Source organism: Antechinus flavipes, chromosome 2 (assembly GCF_016432865.1).
Source record: "Antechinus flavipes isolate AdamAnt ecotype Samford, QLD, Australia chromosome 2, AdamAnt_v2, whole genome shotgun sequence".
In the NCBI taxonomy this organism is placed as follows: Eukaryota; Metazoa; Chordata; class Mammalia; order Dasyuromorphia; family Dasyuridae; genus Antechinus; species Antechinus flavipes.
In genome coordinates, this window is record NC_067399.1 from 562006690 (window position 1) to 562024207 (window position 17518).

At 36.5% G+C, this 17518-nt stretch overlaps 1 protein-coding gene across 2 annotated transcripts in view; it reads left to right on the plus strand.

Annotated features, from left to right (window-relative positions):
* The window catches only part of FAM174B (family with sequence similarity 174 member B), a 33635-nt gene extending 16420 nt beyond the window's left edge, over positions 1-17215 (plus strand). The window contains exons 2-3 of one of the 2 annotated variants that reach the window (XM_051981048.1): positions 864-1007; positions 14637-17215. In XM_051981048.1, coding sequence (XP_051837008.1) covers positions 864-1007; positions 14637-14640 — 148 coding nt within the window. In that variant the 3' untranslated portion in view covers positions 14641-17215. The remainder of the gene's footprint in view (positions 1-863; positions 1008-14636) is intronic. The other variant, XM_051981049.1, reaches the window with a different exon arrangement.
* The last annotated feature ends 303 nt before the right edge of the window (positions 17216-17518 follow it).

Sequence of the window (17518 nt, forward strand, 5' to 3'; positions counted from 1 at the left end):
AGACTCAAAATCTGTTTAATACCATATGGAGGCATCAGTTTATGACTTTTATCAAGGTATGTTTTCTATACACTTAAGAAAAATGTCATGGCTGGTATCTTTGTGTTGTTTCCTCAGTCAGGATAGTGTTCTGCCTTAATTCTCATTTCAGCTTATGTTCTTAGACTATTACAGAGCTGGAAAGAAGCTTAGAGATTATGTTACCTAACCTTTTTATTTTATTAAGGAGAAACCTGATGCTTTTAGAGGTGCCATGATTTATCCAAGGTCAAAACTGTGGCAGAGTCAGGAAAAGAACCCTGGTCCAATGCATATTCCATTACCCCATAATATATATCACAATAACTCTTGACAGTTCTTTCAGTTGGACAGAAAGATAATTTAGGAGTAGAGTAGAGATCATTGATTTCAAACTTTCCATTGTATCCTCAATGGTCTGTCACTATAGTATAAAATAACAATTTAGCGACTCAAGTCTCCAAATTTCCTTCTTATTTCCTCTGGCTCTGTAGGGATACCTTTTCTTCTATAAGCTTTTTTAGTAAGTAGGCTACCTCAGGCTTCCAGTGATTCAGTATCTTTAATTAGCATAGCCAGGAGATGACATGTTTGTGGTCACCCTTGGGGGATACAGTGGCTAGGGTGTGAGAAGCAGAAGATTGCCTGGAATGATGTGTTTTATATGAAACCAGGATCCTGAGAATGAGCTCAGTTGCCGATTCAGGAGAAAGGAATACAGTGGGAATTAGTCTTCTGCGTCAGAGAGCTATAATAAGCCCATTCCCTTTGCAGCCTGAGGTGAAGGCCAGGGCAACCTATTTCTTTTATTTTTTTATTCTGTAAGTATTTTTCTTTCTTCCTAGGTCTGGAAAGAGAATAAAGAAAACCCGGAAATATGATATTATTACGACTCCAGCAGAGAGAGTAGAAATGACTCCTTTAAATGAAGAAGATGATGAGGAGGAAGACTCAACAGTTTTTGATGTCAAATACAGGTATATTTACAGGTACAATATCAGTAGCTCTGGTAAAGATTTCTTCCTTGACTTCTTAGTGTTTGGGTGGATGGTGAACTGCATTTTAAACTCCTACATGTCAGGCCCTTGAAAGTAATTTCTAGTAGGCGTACATCTCTGAAATCCACTTCAAAAAATACTGACAGCATGGAGTGTATACAGAGTTTCATGTTTTGTTCTTTAAACTAACATTCATTTCCCACCCCTCTCCACTCTATTGCTTCCCAAATTATGAAATGGATAAACTGAGAAATTTGATATGTGAGGAAATTATAGGAGTTGGGTCTAAAATAATCAACTCCAGTTCTTGTTTCTCATGCATTTGCCATAGTGTAAAATGATAGTATAAATTTGTGCCAGTCAAACAGTATGCACACAAACTGGAATTTCTAGCCTTGCTATAGTGGGTTCAGAAAGGCTAAACGTAGATTAATGCAAAGAAAAGAGTATATTGTCTTGTCAAGCTGGAAACACAGGGATGTTTCTTCAATAAATCAGAACAAAATCAGAATGACTTTGTTTTTTTCCAGAACATTTGTATCTTTTAAGTTCCCTTGCCTTCCTGGAATATTTCAGAATAGATAGATTCTTTTAATTGGATAGTATTTTAAGATGTCATCTAAGTCTATACTATTCTAGATGAAGAAAGTTTGAGTGACCAAAGTCACACAGTTATTCCACGTTGAAAGCTGGGACAGGACTCAAAGATTTTTGATTCTCAGACCATATCAATATTTGTTAAGTGTATACTATGGCACAGAGATAGGCTGTAGTGACAGAAAGACAAAAAATGAAAAACTACCTTCCTGGAGCTTTTATCCTTCTGCATGATTTGTTTACAAAGGTAGGCAAGTGTTAGAAAATTTGATGAAGGAAAGTACCAACGACTGGGAAGATCAGAAACCTGTTTCCATGGGATGTAGCATTTAGAATGGATCTTGAAGGAAGCTAAGAGATAGAAGAATGCAGGTCAGGCATATAGGGTGGTCTTCGTAAAGATTTGGAAGCAGGAAATAGAACATTGAATTCAGAGAATAGCAAATAGTTCAGTTTGACTACAGCATAAAATGTGTGAAAGGGTCTGGAATGATAGGCTAAAGCTATATGGAATTTTAAATGTCAAATTGAGAAGTGTGTTTTATCTTTAAGGTGATAGACACTGAAACTTATCTGAGTAAATTCCAGGCCTCCAAAATTTCTCATACAATATGTTTGATTTTTGTTCATATTTTCTCATGTATCTGTAAAAGAGATGAAGGTTTTCCTCTTATTATTTTATTATCTTGGGGGTTCCAATACTACTCATCCTTGTTTGTGACCTCTGCCCCCTCTTCTGGTCCTCTCTGTTTTCAGTAATGTGTTTACAATCTTCTGGAATCCTCAAGAACATATTCCACCCCTCTTATAACCAGGAAACATCTTCTTATTGACTTTTAAGCTATTTATACTTTTAAAACATTTTGAGAGCACATTGCATCAGATTTTGTGGGAGAAATGGCTATGTGGGGCAATGGACAGTTTGGAATGATTGAAAGAAGTTTATGGTTTCTGAAAGAAACTTCAAGACAGTTTCTTATATCTCTTCTTTCTATCCCTCTTCCTAGATCCTGGAACCAATGCAGTATTCATCTGCTCTAGATTGATAAGCTAATTTAACTCTATGTACCTACATGGTATGCCTGGAAGCTTACATTTTTCATCCACTTTTGTTTTTGAATGTTGATGATTAGATTAATTTTGGAGTGAACTTCTCTATCAGCCTTGTTTTAATGGATAGACTGTCATGTGGTGATCTACTGAATAGCATGGAGTTTACTTTTTTATTTCAAAGACAGGCATGTTTTAAGTTAGAGCAAAGTCAGAGCAACCTTGTGACTAAATAAGAAAAAAGAAACTCTTTTTTATTTCCTACATAATTCATCCATGGTCCTTGGGCTTCCTCTCGGAAAAAGCTACGTTTAATATTGGAGATGTGACTGAATCATGACCTTGTGTCTTGATGGTTTTAGCACATGATATTCCACCTGCCCTTTTGCGCAGTGGGAGAAGGGAAGTCATGTTTTTTTGCACCAGGACAATAATCTGAGGATTATTGCACACACAGTTCTTATGATAATATCATGTGACTGATATCCTGCTGTGAGGGTAAAGGCAGGTTTAATTTTCCTGGGGTTTTCTACCAGGTTGGAAATTTGATTAAGAAGGAAGAAGGCAGGCAAGTTTGCTTCTGGGTACATTCTCCCTCCTTCTCCCTTCCTCCCCCAACTAAGACACTCTAATCCATGAGATAAAAATCTTTAATTTTTAGGGTCAAATCTGAGGCTATTTCTCCAGAAACATATGTTTCCAACTCTCATTAGCAAAAAAGCAGGCTGATCGAAAGGTGGATAAACCAGCTTGAATCATTCTGAAAGAATTAAGATTGCTGCATGTTACAAAAGGTTAAGACCTGAGTTTTGAGGGTTTTATTGGATGCACTATATACATTTACAAGGACATTGATTTATTTCCTGTGCTACAAGTTGATATTGGTAATATGCTGCATCCCACTTGTACTCACCATGCATTCAGGGCCGATAGCTCTAATTTATTTTGAATTAGCCGTCTGTCAAACCCTTCAGGCTATCCCTTGAGCATCACATGCATTCTAAATTCCAGCCACACTGGCCTGTTCCACATTTCCTGTGCACAACATTCCACCTCTCTCTTCCCATGGCTTTGTACAAGGCTGTTCCTTTCCCTGGAATACTTTCTCTTCTTACCTCTTCACTTACCACCCAAAGATCCCTTCCTCTAAAAACCTCAGCTCAAGTGCTACCTGCTACAAGGAAGGAAGGAATATAAGAAGAAAACATTTATTAAAGACCTACTCTGTGTCTGGCCCTGCTCAACCTCATTTTATCCACTCTGAAAGGTAGGTGCTATTACGATCCTCATTTTACAGTTGAGGAAATTAAGGCAAGCAGAGGTTGAGTGATTTGTCGAGTTGCACAGCTCGGGTCTTCCTGACTCCAGACTGAGTGCTCTATGTATTTTGCCACCTAGACCACCTAGCTTCGAGAAGCCTTTGCCCCAGCTGGTGATGCACTGGTTCCTTAGCGGCTTGGAATGTATTTCTAAATTCACTGACCTGTTTTTATGTTATTTCTCCCTCATAGTATGTAAATTCCTTGAAGGCACAACTATTTAGATTTTTATTTTGTATCCCCAAGCCTACCTAGCATCATGCCAGGCCCATAATATTTAATAAATGCTTGTTGAACCGAATCTCCATATCTTGGCTCCAGTGCTCATTTATCTGACAGGGAACATTTGCCATTTTGACAACTGTAGCACAAGCTGATGCTAATAGGAGAACAAGTCATCTTTGCTACTTCTTCTGCCATAACCTCCGGAGAGGGAGCCCTCCCTCCCCTCCTGGCAAACGAACTTCTGGATGTTTAAAAATAAAGTGACCCTTGTGAAGTAATGGGAGGAATGTAAAGGGAGGGGGATGAGCGTAGGGTTGGGTACAGCGCTAGAAATACCCACCTTCCCGTCCTCTTTGTGACTGTCTGTTCTTGTGAATATGATTAGGAGCTGTTAAGTTTTCTACTGGCATGCTAGGGAATGTACCCAGCCTCTTGTGGGTCTAAGGCTTGATTTCCTCATACAGTTTTCAATCTGGAGTTCCCTGGAGCGCAGAGTGGGACTGATCTGAAGTGGTCCAAAATGCTAGAAATGGGATAAAAAAAGGATGTAATTTGCTAATCTTGCACCAAAAAGTTAAAAATCAGAGTCTGTCTGGGTGCTTTTATGCTGGTGCTGCACAAATTAAAGTGGGTTGATATGATGACTTTTTAGTCAACATCTTGTTTTCTAAGGTCTCATTAATGGCCTTGCTAGGAAGGCTTCATTTCCACCCCTCTGCCCATCCTGACAGCAGCCTAAACCATAATAATCTTCAGAGGATTAAATTGCTAACAGTAGAAGGTAGAGCTTCATCACTGAGACAAGGGGGAATGTAGAGAAATATGGAAATAGTTTTTAAGTCATTAATTAGTAAAGGTTTAGAATAATTCCTCTAGAATCTAGGGTGCATGATGAGTGCAAATGAATGACTAATAACTTCAAGTGAATCTGGAATGCCCTTTGACTACAGAAAATGTTTTTCCCCCAACTTGATCAATTGTAATTTCTACCTCAGCTTGGAAGAGGGTTTGTTAGTCTATTTCAAGGCTTCAGCTCAAAATGTTGAAGATTACTATTCATACATATTATATATACAATTTTCTAACATTTCATGGATGCCTTTTGCTTTTATGTCACATTAATTTCTTAATATGCCTCTTTTGCCCCCTGTCCATCAGACCTTCCCTTGTAATAAAGATTAAAAAAAATTAAACAAAAAATTAAGCAAAATAGCCAAGTTTTAGTTGTATCTGACACATGTGTAACTTTGAATACCTATGGTGTCTCCATTTCTTTAATGAAAAGAAGGGAAATATATCTTCTTCTCTCTTCTTCAGAACCATACTTGGTTATTATAAACATCGAATTTCAATTGCATTGTTATTTCCTTTTATGTTGTTTTATTTACTATAGAGAGTGCTTTCCAGTTTCTGCATACTTCACTGCATCCATTCATATGTCATCCCATGTTTCTCTGAGTTATTTGTATTTTTTCTAATGTTATATTTCATTGCATTCATGTATCCCAATTGGTTTTGTCATTCCCCAATCAATTGGTACCTACTTTTTTGCCTCAGTTTTTGGCACCACAAAAATCCACAGTAGGAATAGCACTTGTTTTTGTATGTTGGGCTAGTCTTGAAGAAAATGGGGATGCTCTTTGCCTTTTTGCCTCTTTAGATATAAATGTCAGCCTATTGGGAGTTAGTATCTGAAGTTTTAGTGGGATTCCTATTGACCCACAGGGACATCTTTCTAACCTAGCATTGCTAATTGCCATGGTAACCGCAGAGGTTGAGAAGAATAGTAATTTATCTGCATTAGTATCCTTTTTTTAACTTTAGGAAATGTATCTTTTTTTTAACCTTATTCTAGTAAAGTCACTTTTATTGCATTTTATGGGCCATGTGTGTCTCATTGCCCATATTTGTGAGTGAATCATTAGACTGACTTGAATTAGGCCTGGCCCAGAATATAGTGTTAACATGAACTCTTATGGATCATATTGTATCAACATTTAACTTACTCATAAAGTAAGGTTAGAGGGAATCACTAAGTCCAATTTTGCGGTCCCTGGGTAAGTTTTGATTTCTTCTCCTATCTTTACTTAATCTGAAACTTAGCTTTGAGCATTGGCTGCCCTGAGAATTTGGAGACCTCTGTTGCAAGCTCAGCACAGTTTTGTGACTGTAGACAAGTCACTTAAATCTCTGAACTATATTTTCCTCATTTATACAATACGAAATTAGATTAAATTTGTTCAAGTTTATTCCATAGCTGAATTTTTGTGTTGACATTTTATATTTTTACATCATCCATTTCCAGTTTTATCTCTCCCTATGTCCTTTTTTCAGAGAACCATCCTTTGTAACAAAGAGGGGAAAAAAGAAAAAAGAAAAAAATCAGTAAACTATGTCAACCAAGTCTGACAATATATGTCACTTTGTACAAATATGGTGTTCTCCGCTTCTACAAAAGGGTGTATTTTCTTTGATGTTAAATTTAGTCATGATAATTTCACTGGGTTCTATTGTGTTGTTTCCCTTTACATTGTTGTTGTCATTAAACATATTATTTTCTTAGGCTTATTTTGTTCTGCCTCAGATTTGCTAGTAGCTCAGAAGTCTTCATATTGTTTCTTAAAGTACAGTAATATTGCATCACATTCAGCTGCCATTTTATTAGCCATTCCCCAGTCATGGAGCATTAACTTTGTTTCTGCTATTTGTTACTACACAAAGTGCTATGAATATTTTAGTGGGTTTTGGACTTTTTTTTCCAATAACAAATATTTAGTACTTACCCTAGTCTAAGGCTAATAGTGCAGGAATACAAAGACAAAAATTTTTTTTTCTGCCTTCAGGGAGCTTCCATTCAACAACTTTTGCAAATAATTTTTTAAAATTAAAGCTTTTTATTTTCAAAACATGCATGGATAATTTTTTTCAACATTGACCCTTGCAAAACCTTGTGTTTCAAATTTCCTCCCCTTTCTCCCTATCCCCTCCTCTAGATGGCAAGTTATCCAGTATATGTTAAACATGTGCAGTTCTTTTATATATATATTTCTACAATTATCGTGCTGCACAAAAAACATCAGATCAAAAAGGGAAAAAATGAGAAAGAAAACAAAATGCAAGCAAATAAAAAGTGAAAGTCCTTTTTTTTTTTAAAATTAAAACTTTTTATTTTCAAAATATATTCATGGATAATTTTTGACATTCACCCCTACAAAACTGTGTTCTAATTTTTTCCCTCCCTTCCCCCCATCTTCTCCCCAGTTGGTAAGTGATCCAGTATGTGTTAAACATGTGCAATTCTTCTGTACATATTTCCACAAATATGCTGCATGAGAAAAGTCAGATCAAAAAGAAAAAAAAATGAGAAAGAAAACAAAATGCAAGGTAACAATAACAAAAAGAGTGAAAATACTATGTTGTGGTCCTCATTTAGTTCCCACTGTCCTCTCTGGATGTATGTGGCTTTCTTCATGACAAGACCATTGGAACTGGTCTGAATTACCTCATTGTTTATGAGAGCCATGTCCATCTTTCTGTTGCTGTGTATCCATTCAACAACTTTAAACCAGTAAGGAAACAAGAAAAATTTGAAAAAGTTGAGGGACACTATCTATGGGAAAAAGGAAGGGTTTCATTTAGAAGGAGGCTCCTGAAGGAATCAATGAATCTAAGAGGTAGAGAAGAGAGTGAATTCCAAATAGCTCCTTAACCTCTTCCAAGGGTCCAAAGGAAGAAAATGTTATGGAATTTAGGATTTTCTCCAAGTTTGTTTCTTGTTTGCTCTCAAATTCTATCTTTTGTTCAAATTCTCTCTTGTGGAGTTTTATCAGAAATAGCTATGGCTGAAAATTACTATATTAATAATCTACATCTTCTTGAACTCCTAATTTAATGCAGCATTGAATTAAGTTTGGCAGTGTACTCACAGCAGACTATAGATTTTGGGAGGGAAAAAGTGGTGAAATGCTCATTCTTTCCCCAATTTATGTATTGACATTGTTTACTGGACATGGCATAGAAGGAATTCTTTTCTTTTTCTTAATTTTTTTATTATAATATTTATTTTTCCAAATCCATGCAAAGATAATTTTCAACATTCACCTTTGCAAAACCTTGCAAATTTTTCTCTCTTCCTCCCTATCCCCTTCCCAAGCAATCCATGTGCAGTTCTTCAAAATATATTTCCATATTCATCATGTTATACAAGAAAGATCAGACCAAAAGTGAAAAAAAAAAAAAACACAAGAACGAGAAAAAAAAAACAAGCTAACAAACAGCAACAACAACAACAAAAGGTGAAAACACTGCGTCAAACTACATTGAGTCTTCATATTTCTCTCTCTTAATTGTGGATGGTTCACAAGTCTATTGGAATTGTCTTAAATCACCTCATTGTTGAACAGAGCCAAGTTCATCACAGTTGATCATCACATAATCTTGTTACTATGTAGTGTTCTCTTGGTTCTGCTCACTTCACTTAGCATTAGTTCATGTAAGTCTTTCCAGACAGAAGGGATTCTTTCCCATAGGGGTTAGACTAGAGGGTATCCAAGGTCTCTGAACTCTCAGATATTCTGTGATATTGAATCTATTACTCAAAGCCATGAAGTTGAAGTGGGAGGCAAGGGACCCGAGTTCTAGTCACGATTCTTCCACTAACTAAATTATTCCTTTGGCCGTTGGTTGCTTGATTTGACTTATGTTGCCTCTCCCATTAGATTGTAAACTCCTTGAGAGCAGGAACTATCTTTTATCTCTTTTTGTATCTCCAGTGCTTAGTCAGACACATAGTTGGTGCTAAATAAGGGCTTATTGTTGATTGACTTATAAACAAGGATTATTAGATGATTTCTAAGATTTCTTCAAGTACTCAGTTGCTCCAAGTCTATGAGAAGACAAATTTCCTGTTAAGGAACTTGGGAATATTGAGGTAAAGCTGCTCATTCTTCTTTGAGTTTTATTTTCTCTCAGTCAGATTGGTCTCAGATTTCACACAAATAGGCTTTAGATCAGGGGTCCTCAAACTTTTTAAATAGGGGGCCAATTCACTGTCCCTCAGACTGTTGGAGGGCTGGACTATAGTAAAAACAAAAACTTTGTTTTGTGGGTCTTTAAATAAAGAAACTTTATAGCCCTGGGTGAGGGGGATAAATGTCCTCAGCTGCCACATCTGGCCTGCGGGCCGTAGTTTGAGGACTCCTGCTTTAGATCCTAGATCTAAAAGTGGAAAGAATATTAGAAGTCATCTAGTCCAACTTCCTCATTTCACAGATTAGGAAACAGAGGCCCAGAGATGGTGACATGCCCAAAGACACTTGAATTCAGTTCCTGCAACTCTTATGTTCAGTATTCTTTCTGTTGCTCCATTGTAATTGTTATCACCATATTTTTTTTTTTCCAGTTTTCAACAGTGGGTTTTCTCTGCTGTTTGCTTTTATTCTTTTAACTTTCATGCTTTTGAGCACTTCTAGAGGTCAGAAAACTACTGAGGCTGGATCCTCAGTCTTTTTATATTATTTAACTTCAACTGTGCCTTTACTTCTACATACCAATCTTAGTCAATTCTACTTGACTCACTATCACATTATTCACTAAGGCTGCTAAATCTTGTGTACCCAACTTCACTCTTACCTTCTCTTTTCACCTTCTCAGCATATAACTTCACTTTTTACTTTCCTGAGATGATACTGAATTCCCCTCATGGCCCTGCCCACTATGTCCTTGCTGTTCGTAAACATGTCCAAATCTCTCCTGTCCTTAAAAATAAAAGAAACCTTCTCTGTTCTGTCATATCCTAAAACTCTATAATAACATATCTTTGCTCATTTTCAGTCCTCACTCTAGAAAGGGTAATCTGTACTTGCTGCTTCTACTTTCTCACCCTCTATTCACTTTCCAGAAGATCTTTGCTGGAATAATTTTTAAAAGGTCACTAGTGACCTCTCACTTGCTAAATCTAATGACCCTTTCTCAATCCTCATATTTTTTCCTCAATCCTTATTTTATTTTTCTCCAACATTCTGTGTTATTGACCAACCTTGTCTTGAATTCTTTTTCCTCCATTGGCTTCTGAAATCGGCTTTTTAATTGTTTTTCTACCTGTCTCACTACTCCTTCTTGGTCTCTTGCCTAAATGTGGGTCTCCCTCAGCTTTTGTTCATCTCTTCATTTCCTAAATTTTCACCCTTGACACCCTTATGCTCATGAGCATGTGCTCAGTTATCACATATTTATAGCTCTATATGTCCAAATCTAAAGTGTCTATATCCATGTAGATTAATCCATCTGAACTATGTGTCTTTTCCCAAAATTGCACTTTCTTGGATGTCCAATAGCACTTTTGATTCACTTGTCTATAATTGAAACTTTCCTCTTAACTTCATTCTTCCCTTTTTCACAACTTTACTTTTTCAGTTTATGAGCCTTAGTTCTCCCAGCTACCTAAGCTTGAAATGTTTTTCAATTGATTCTTCTCCCTTGAACCTCATATATTGAGTCAAATTCAGACCATTAAAATTTTTTTTAAAATTTTATTCTATAATAACTTTATATTGACAGAATCCATGCCAGGGTAATTTTTTTTACAACATTATCACTTGCACTCGTTTCTGTTCCAATTTTCCCCCTCCCTCCCTGCACCCCATCCCCTAGATGGCAAGCAGTCCTATATATGTTACATATGTTGCAGTATATCCTAGATACAATATATGTTTGCAGAATTGAACAGTTCTCTTGTTGCACAGGGAGAATTGGATTCAGAAGGTAAAAATAAGCCGGGAAGAAAAACAAAAATGCAAATAGTTCACATTGATTTCCCAGGGTTCTTTCTTTGGATGTAGCAGTTTCTGTCTATCGTTTATCAATTGAAACTGAGTTAGGTCTCTTTGTCAAAGAAATCCACTTCCATCAGAATACATCCTCAAACAGTATCGTTGTTGAAGTGTATAATGATCTCCTGGTTTTGCTCATTTCACTTAGCATCAATTCATGTAAGTCTCTCCAAGCCTCTCTGTATTCATCCTGCTGGTCATAGACCATTTAAATTTTGTAATATCTCTCATATACTTCCTTTTAAGATTACTCACATGGACCCAACCCTATAAAGGATCTCATCACTTCTTTTCTATATTATTATAACAACATTGTAACTATGGTCTTGTCTTTTTCCAATCTCTGCTTTCTCCAATCCATCTTTCTCATGTTGTAGTTGTTCAGTTGTCTTCAATTTCGCATCTGACTCTTTGCACTGCATTTTTTTTTTTTTTTGGCAAAGATACTAGACTGGTTTGCCATTTCCTTCTCCAATTCATGTGACAGTTGAGGAAACTGAAGCAAACAGGATTAAGTGACTTGCTCAGGGTCACACAGCATCTTGAGGCCAGATTTGAACTCAGGAAGAAGAGCATTCCTGACTCCAGACCCAGCATTCTACTCACTGTGCCACCCAGCTACCCATCTTTCACACAGCTGCCAAAACAATCTTCATATGCAGATCTAACCACGTCATTTCTTTACACAAAGCTTTAGGTGGCTCCTTGTTGCCTATAGGATAAAATACAAATTCAGTTTGGTTTTTAAGTCATGTTTACAATCCAACTCCAATCTTCCTTTCCATCCTTATTTTTCACATTGCTTTTGTTGATGTTCTATATCTAGCCAAACCGGGTTACTAACTGTTCTTTGAAGTTGACATCCCATTTTTCCCCTCTCTGTATTTACCCAGACTATTCCTTGTGTCTAGAATGCACTTCTTCCTCAGCTCCTTCTCTTGTTTCTAGACTCAGTTTGGTAGATGTCTCCTCCTTAATCTTCCTCTTCATTCCCTCCTCATCTAAGATGAAAACATTCCTGTCCTTTCAAAAATTTCCTAAAGCACCTTGCATCTCTCTTTTGCCCCATCATGCCCTACCATGTATATGTATAGGTTTATGTATGTGAATATATTTATATATTTAATTCTATTAATATTCATTTAAAAATTTGTTTACATTTGTTTATATTTATAAATTTAATTATATTTACATATTATATACATAAGATACTTTGACATAAAATATATGAGCTGTTTATATATTTATATGTATTTATAAATATTTATATTTATATGTATATATGTATATATTTTATATCCTTCATAACAGAAAATGAATTCTGAGGATGAATAATGTTCTTTTAAAATCTTCATACTATCTATCACTTAGTGTTGTGCATATAGTAGGTGCTTTAAATGCGTTCAACATTGAAGATAGTTTGTGTGAGATAAAGACTGTGTGTGTGTGTGTATACATGTGTGTGTGTGCTTATATGTGTAGGTAAGTGGGGAAGAGATGAATGAGAGTATGAGAGGAGGGAGAATATGTATGGGATGGGGGAAAAGTATGTAGGAAGGGAGACAGAGAGATGGCAGAGGGGAGAGAGCTCACAAGCTGTTGGAGCACCAAACAGTGAACACTGTGGAAGCCTCCATATGAAGCCATTTCAGATCTGGGAAGCAGTAAATTTGAATACCTACAGGCAAATTTTCTAATGCATCAGTAGTTAAGCATTACATTTGTGTAACTGTTTCTTTTTTTCCCTTAAACTTGTTTTATTGTTATCTTTTGTTTTTATATCACTTTTATTTCCCAATATATCTGCCCTCCTGTCCTTCCCATCAAACACATTCTTTGTTGTAGATATAAAAAAAGAAGGAACAAGCAGTTCAGCAAAACCAACCATTGCATTTATTGCGTCTGACAGCGTGTGGAATATTCCATCTCTGTGGTTGTAGTCCCCCTTCACCCCACCCATCCTCTGCAAAGAAGGGAGGGAGGTGCATTTTTCTCCACTGTGGAGGCCAAGCTTGATGATAATTACATTGCATTCAGTTTCCACTTGATGCTTTTTCCATTTTCATTGTTGGAGCCATTTGCACAACTAATTCCAAATGTTACCAGTTCTTTTCAGATTCACTAAGCCCCATTCATTGTGTGCATTCATATGAATATGCATGTTTATATATGGTGTAACATAGTAGAATCATGTCAACTGTAAATTTCTTGACTCAGTATTTGGGAGAAGAATCCTATGCTTCTACTCAGTCAATCAACAAGTATTTATTAAGTGTTTACTTGCCAAGCCCTGACTAGGTGCTAGGGATATAGATACAAAAAAGAAAGAAAGAAAGAAACAATTCTTACTTGTAAGAACTTGACATTCCAGTGGGGAGGATAGCAATAACAAAAATTATGTGGCATAAATATAACGTTAATAATTACAAATATGTGCACAGTAGTTAAATATAAGACAGTTTGGGAGAGAGGAAAGGCTTCATATAATTTATGAACTTCAGTTTAAAGGAAGAGGGACTCTGAGGTTAGGGTAAGGAGGGAGTGCATTTCAGGAGTGGAAAGACCAATGAAAAGGCACAGGAATGAGATAGTGTCTATACTAGAGTTCAGAAAGGGAAATAAATGTACACTGATGCTGGAAATTTAGCTTGGGGCCACGTTGCGTAAGGATTTTAAATCTTAGCTCTTCTGCTAAGAATTATCTTAGAGACATTAAGAAGTCACCGGAGTTGAGTAGAGAAGCCCCATGGTGAGACCTGTATTTAAGGAAAAACTTTGACAGTGTAAAAGATGGATTGAGGTGGTAGGAGACTTGAAGCAGGGAAACTTGCTGTTGCGATAATCTAGACCCGAGATGATAAATAACTAATATGGGTAGCTGGGTGAAGTGAGAAAGCCAGGAGGGGTAGTGAAGGTCAAAATGGCATGATTTGGCAACTGATTGGCTATGTGGGGTGAAAAAGAGTGAGGAGTTGAGAGTAAAACTAAGATTATGAATCTCAGCTCCTGCAAGGACGATGGAACTTTCTACAGGAGGCTGGAAGTTTAGAAGAGGGGAGGATTTGGGGGAAAAATGATGAGTTCAGTTTAGATTTCTTGAGTTTAAGATATCTAGTTTGAAATGTTGATAGTACAGAATTTATGTTCAGGGAAGATGCCCTAAAGATCGATAGGAGATTAAAATAGGTGATCTTAAATTTTTTTCCAGTATAATTATTGTTATATCAACTTCTCTGCCTTTTGCCTTTGAATTAGGGAAGGAAAGAGAAAACATAGTTGCTGACTGAGGGATTATTTTCCAGAGTATCATCATGAAACTAAACTCGACTGGGTTGAGAGTAATAGCTATTATAGGATCAATGGCATTCTTGTTTCCATTGTTCTTTTTGTTGTTTTCTTCCAGTTTGTAATTGCCAGTATCATCATCTCATGACAGAAATAACCTGGAAATAAATAAGCACCAAAGAACAAATACCCGAAGAGAAGTGTTTAGATTTAGCTTTCTCCTTTGTGTTCCCTTAAATGACTACATGAATGGAATTAATGAAGATATCACTGGAAGATTCTAATCTCAATCTTTTTTTTTTTTTTCTAACTAGGTAAAAACCACTTTTCTGGAGTTGGGGCACACCATGGAAAATCAGTCAGCCATAGAAAACTCTGCTGGACCCTGAAGTGTGAAAGGGAGGGTGGAAGTCATCATCTCTGAAGCATTGATACCAAAACAAATATTCCCTCTGACTCCAGGACCTTATTTATAAACTGTTCAGCAGCAGGCGGGCCTGTGTTGAACTTCTGTGACAAAATGTCAGAATTAAGCTCTTCATTTCCAAACCACTACCTTAGGTTAACCTGTGTCAGTCCTTTGAATGTCTCTTTCAAATGCCACCAGGCTCCAGTTCTTTCTTCTTGAAGAGGTTCTTTAATAAGGGGTAAGGGTAGAAACTATTTTTTGCTTTTCTCATTTTAAAGCAGATTTCTGCAAGATGAGAATGTTAAAAAAAAAAATAAAACCAGATCCCAAACACTAAAAAACCAGAAAAAAATTGAACTTTAGAATTAGATGCTTTTTCTTTTCTGACTCTTGAGCCTCAAGATCTGAGGTTGTACCAGCCTCTTGGCTGCTTTAAATTCCAGCCACTTGCCTTAATCTTTTGGTGAGTGTGTTTAATGGAAAAGCAGATTTCAACAACGGTGGCTAGTGGCTCTGTGCTAAACCAGCCTTGCTAGGATTGTGTGTTTCTATGCGGCCGACTTATTGATGAAGAAAATTGTGATTGCTTGCTACTGATTTTGACAATTGCACTAGCCCCTACTGAATCGTGCTGTTCCTCATGCTCCAGTGGAGCTGATTGGTGTTTGAAATGAAGTAGTTTTTGTTAGGCTTATTATTATTATTATTATTTTTTTAAGGAGTGTGAGTTCAACAGAATTAGACTTGGCTGGTTTGAAAAGAATTGTGGATTTCAGGAAAAAAAATTATATTTTTATGATTTTTCCTCCTCTGCTGGGAAAATAAAACACCAGGCAGCTTTTGGTTTGTGTAAAATTTTGTGCCATTTTTCTTCCTCTGATTTTGCCACAGCTGTGTTTGTGTGTGTGAGTGTATGTGTGTGTTTTCAGTTGCCTGAATTTAACTGAGTGGCAGTTTGGATGGCTGAGAACAGTGGCTGTATCAGAAGTAAATTCGGAACTGGAGAGAGAACATTTTTTCATCAAACTGGAAATATCCCTGTCACTTTGGGTTGATGAATCTTATTTTACTGAAAAGTATTCATCTATTTTTTTGTTTCCTCTTATACTTCAGGAATTATGAGTTTAGGCAATAAGTATTTCTCTTCAAAATTAGATTTGCATCATTCACAAGGATTGCAGAACTCATAACTTTAGAAGTATGTGCATCTGTTGTTTGCCAGTCACCCAGAAGTGACTGAATTTGCCTTTCCTTGATCATTGCACTAAAGTCTATTAGTGACACGGTTTGAAACCCAGGGAATTCGATCTGACTTGAATTATTTTTTTCTCCATTCTCTTCTTTTACCTTTGCTCTTCCTTCCCCTCTCCTGTTTTCTCTGTTTAGTCTATGTAGTCTTTCTGGATCTTTTGGAGCTATTTCTCTTAAGCTTTGTAAGTAGACGTCTATACTATTAAAATATTTCTCTTACTCCCTGGAAGGTCTCTTAGTTCTTGAGGCTTTCAGTGTTTTGGGACTCTTGGGACATTCACAGACCTTTTTTATACAGCAGAGAGAGTGCTTTGAATATATCAATCTATGAAGACTCCTTCTAAGAATACCTCTTTGTACTGCCATAGCATTTTGAATCAAACCAGAAAAGCTTTGTAGCTATTGAAACCAACATACAGTGCCTCTTGGACCTTTGCCCTATGCATTGGCTCCATATGTTGACCTTTTTTCTCCCCCTCCTTTTTTTGGCCATCTGCTAAAAAGGGTGGGAATATGAACAGAGAAGATTATGGTTATTCCATATCTCTTGAAAAATGCACTCAACCAGAGTGCTGACTATAAATGACACCTTCCTATTTACCATCTGCTCCTTTTGTACCTTTTAACTGGAACTGTGCTGATACACTGCCTTTAAAATATCTCTTTTCCTCTCTCCCTCCTCCCATTCCATTTGCAAGATGGGCCAAAAAACTGGATTTTCTCCTTTATGAACTGGTTGTCAGAATTAAGATTTTGGAATTATTAGTGATTTCTAAAGCAGGTCAACATAGATGATCCTTTAAATTCTTGGAGGAATTTTTGCACTATTGGCATTTAGGTGAAACTTTGGCTGAAACAAATTAATTTTTTGATAGTGATGCTTTTTTGAAACAGAATATGGTGCCTTTTTCTCTTAGAGAAGTGGTTGAACCTTTTTGAGATTATTTATTTCAAAGCTTTATGAGCATCAAGTTCATTGGATGGTTCCACAAACCTGCTAAATTACCAAAAGAACTGCAAAAAAAGATGTTTAGACATAACATGGTAATGGTAAAAATTTGTTTTTACTTTTATTTTCATGTGGTCCTGGTGAACAAATTTTTAACAACTTCCTCTCCTGATGTATGATGATGAAAGGCCCTTTTCATGATAGTTTCTTGGGAAGACCTTTGTATTTCTTTAAAAATTATGTGCCAGCCTTATTAAAGTCTCTCACCTTTGACCTGAATTAAACTTTCTGATATTGCTATTGCTTATCATTTCATGTGTGTGTGTGTGTGTGTGTGTGTGTGTGTGTGTGTGTGTGTGAATGTCTGTCTGTCTGTATGTAGGATAAGGATAAGCTTAAGGGAAAGAGTTTATAACTCTCCATTTTCTCTAAAGATTAAATGGCCAGAAATAAGAGGGTCTAATGCTTTTTCTGGGAGCTCTTTTTTAAACAATGACATTCTGAGCAATAGTGAAATTTAGAAGCAGCTCTTTTCTAAGTTGGGGTATTTTAAACCTAAATATCTCAGACCTAGTGTTTGGTCCTGT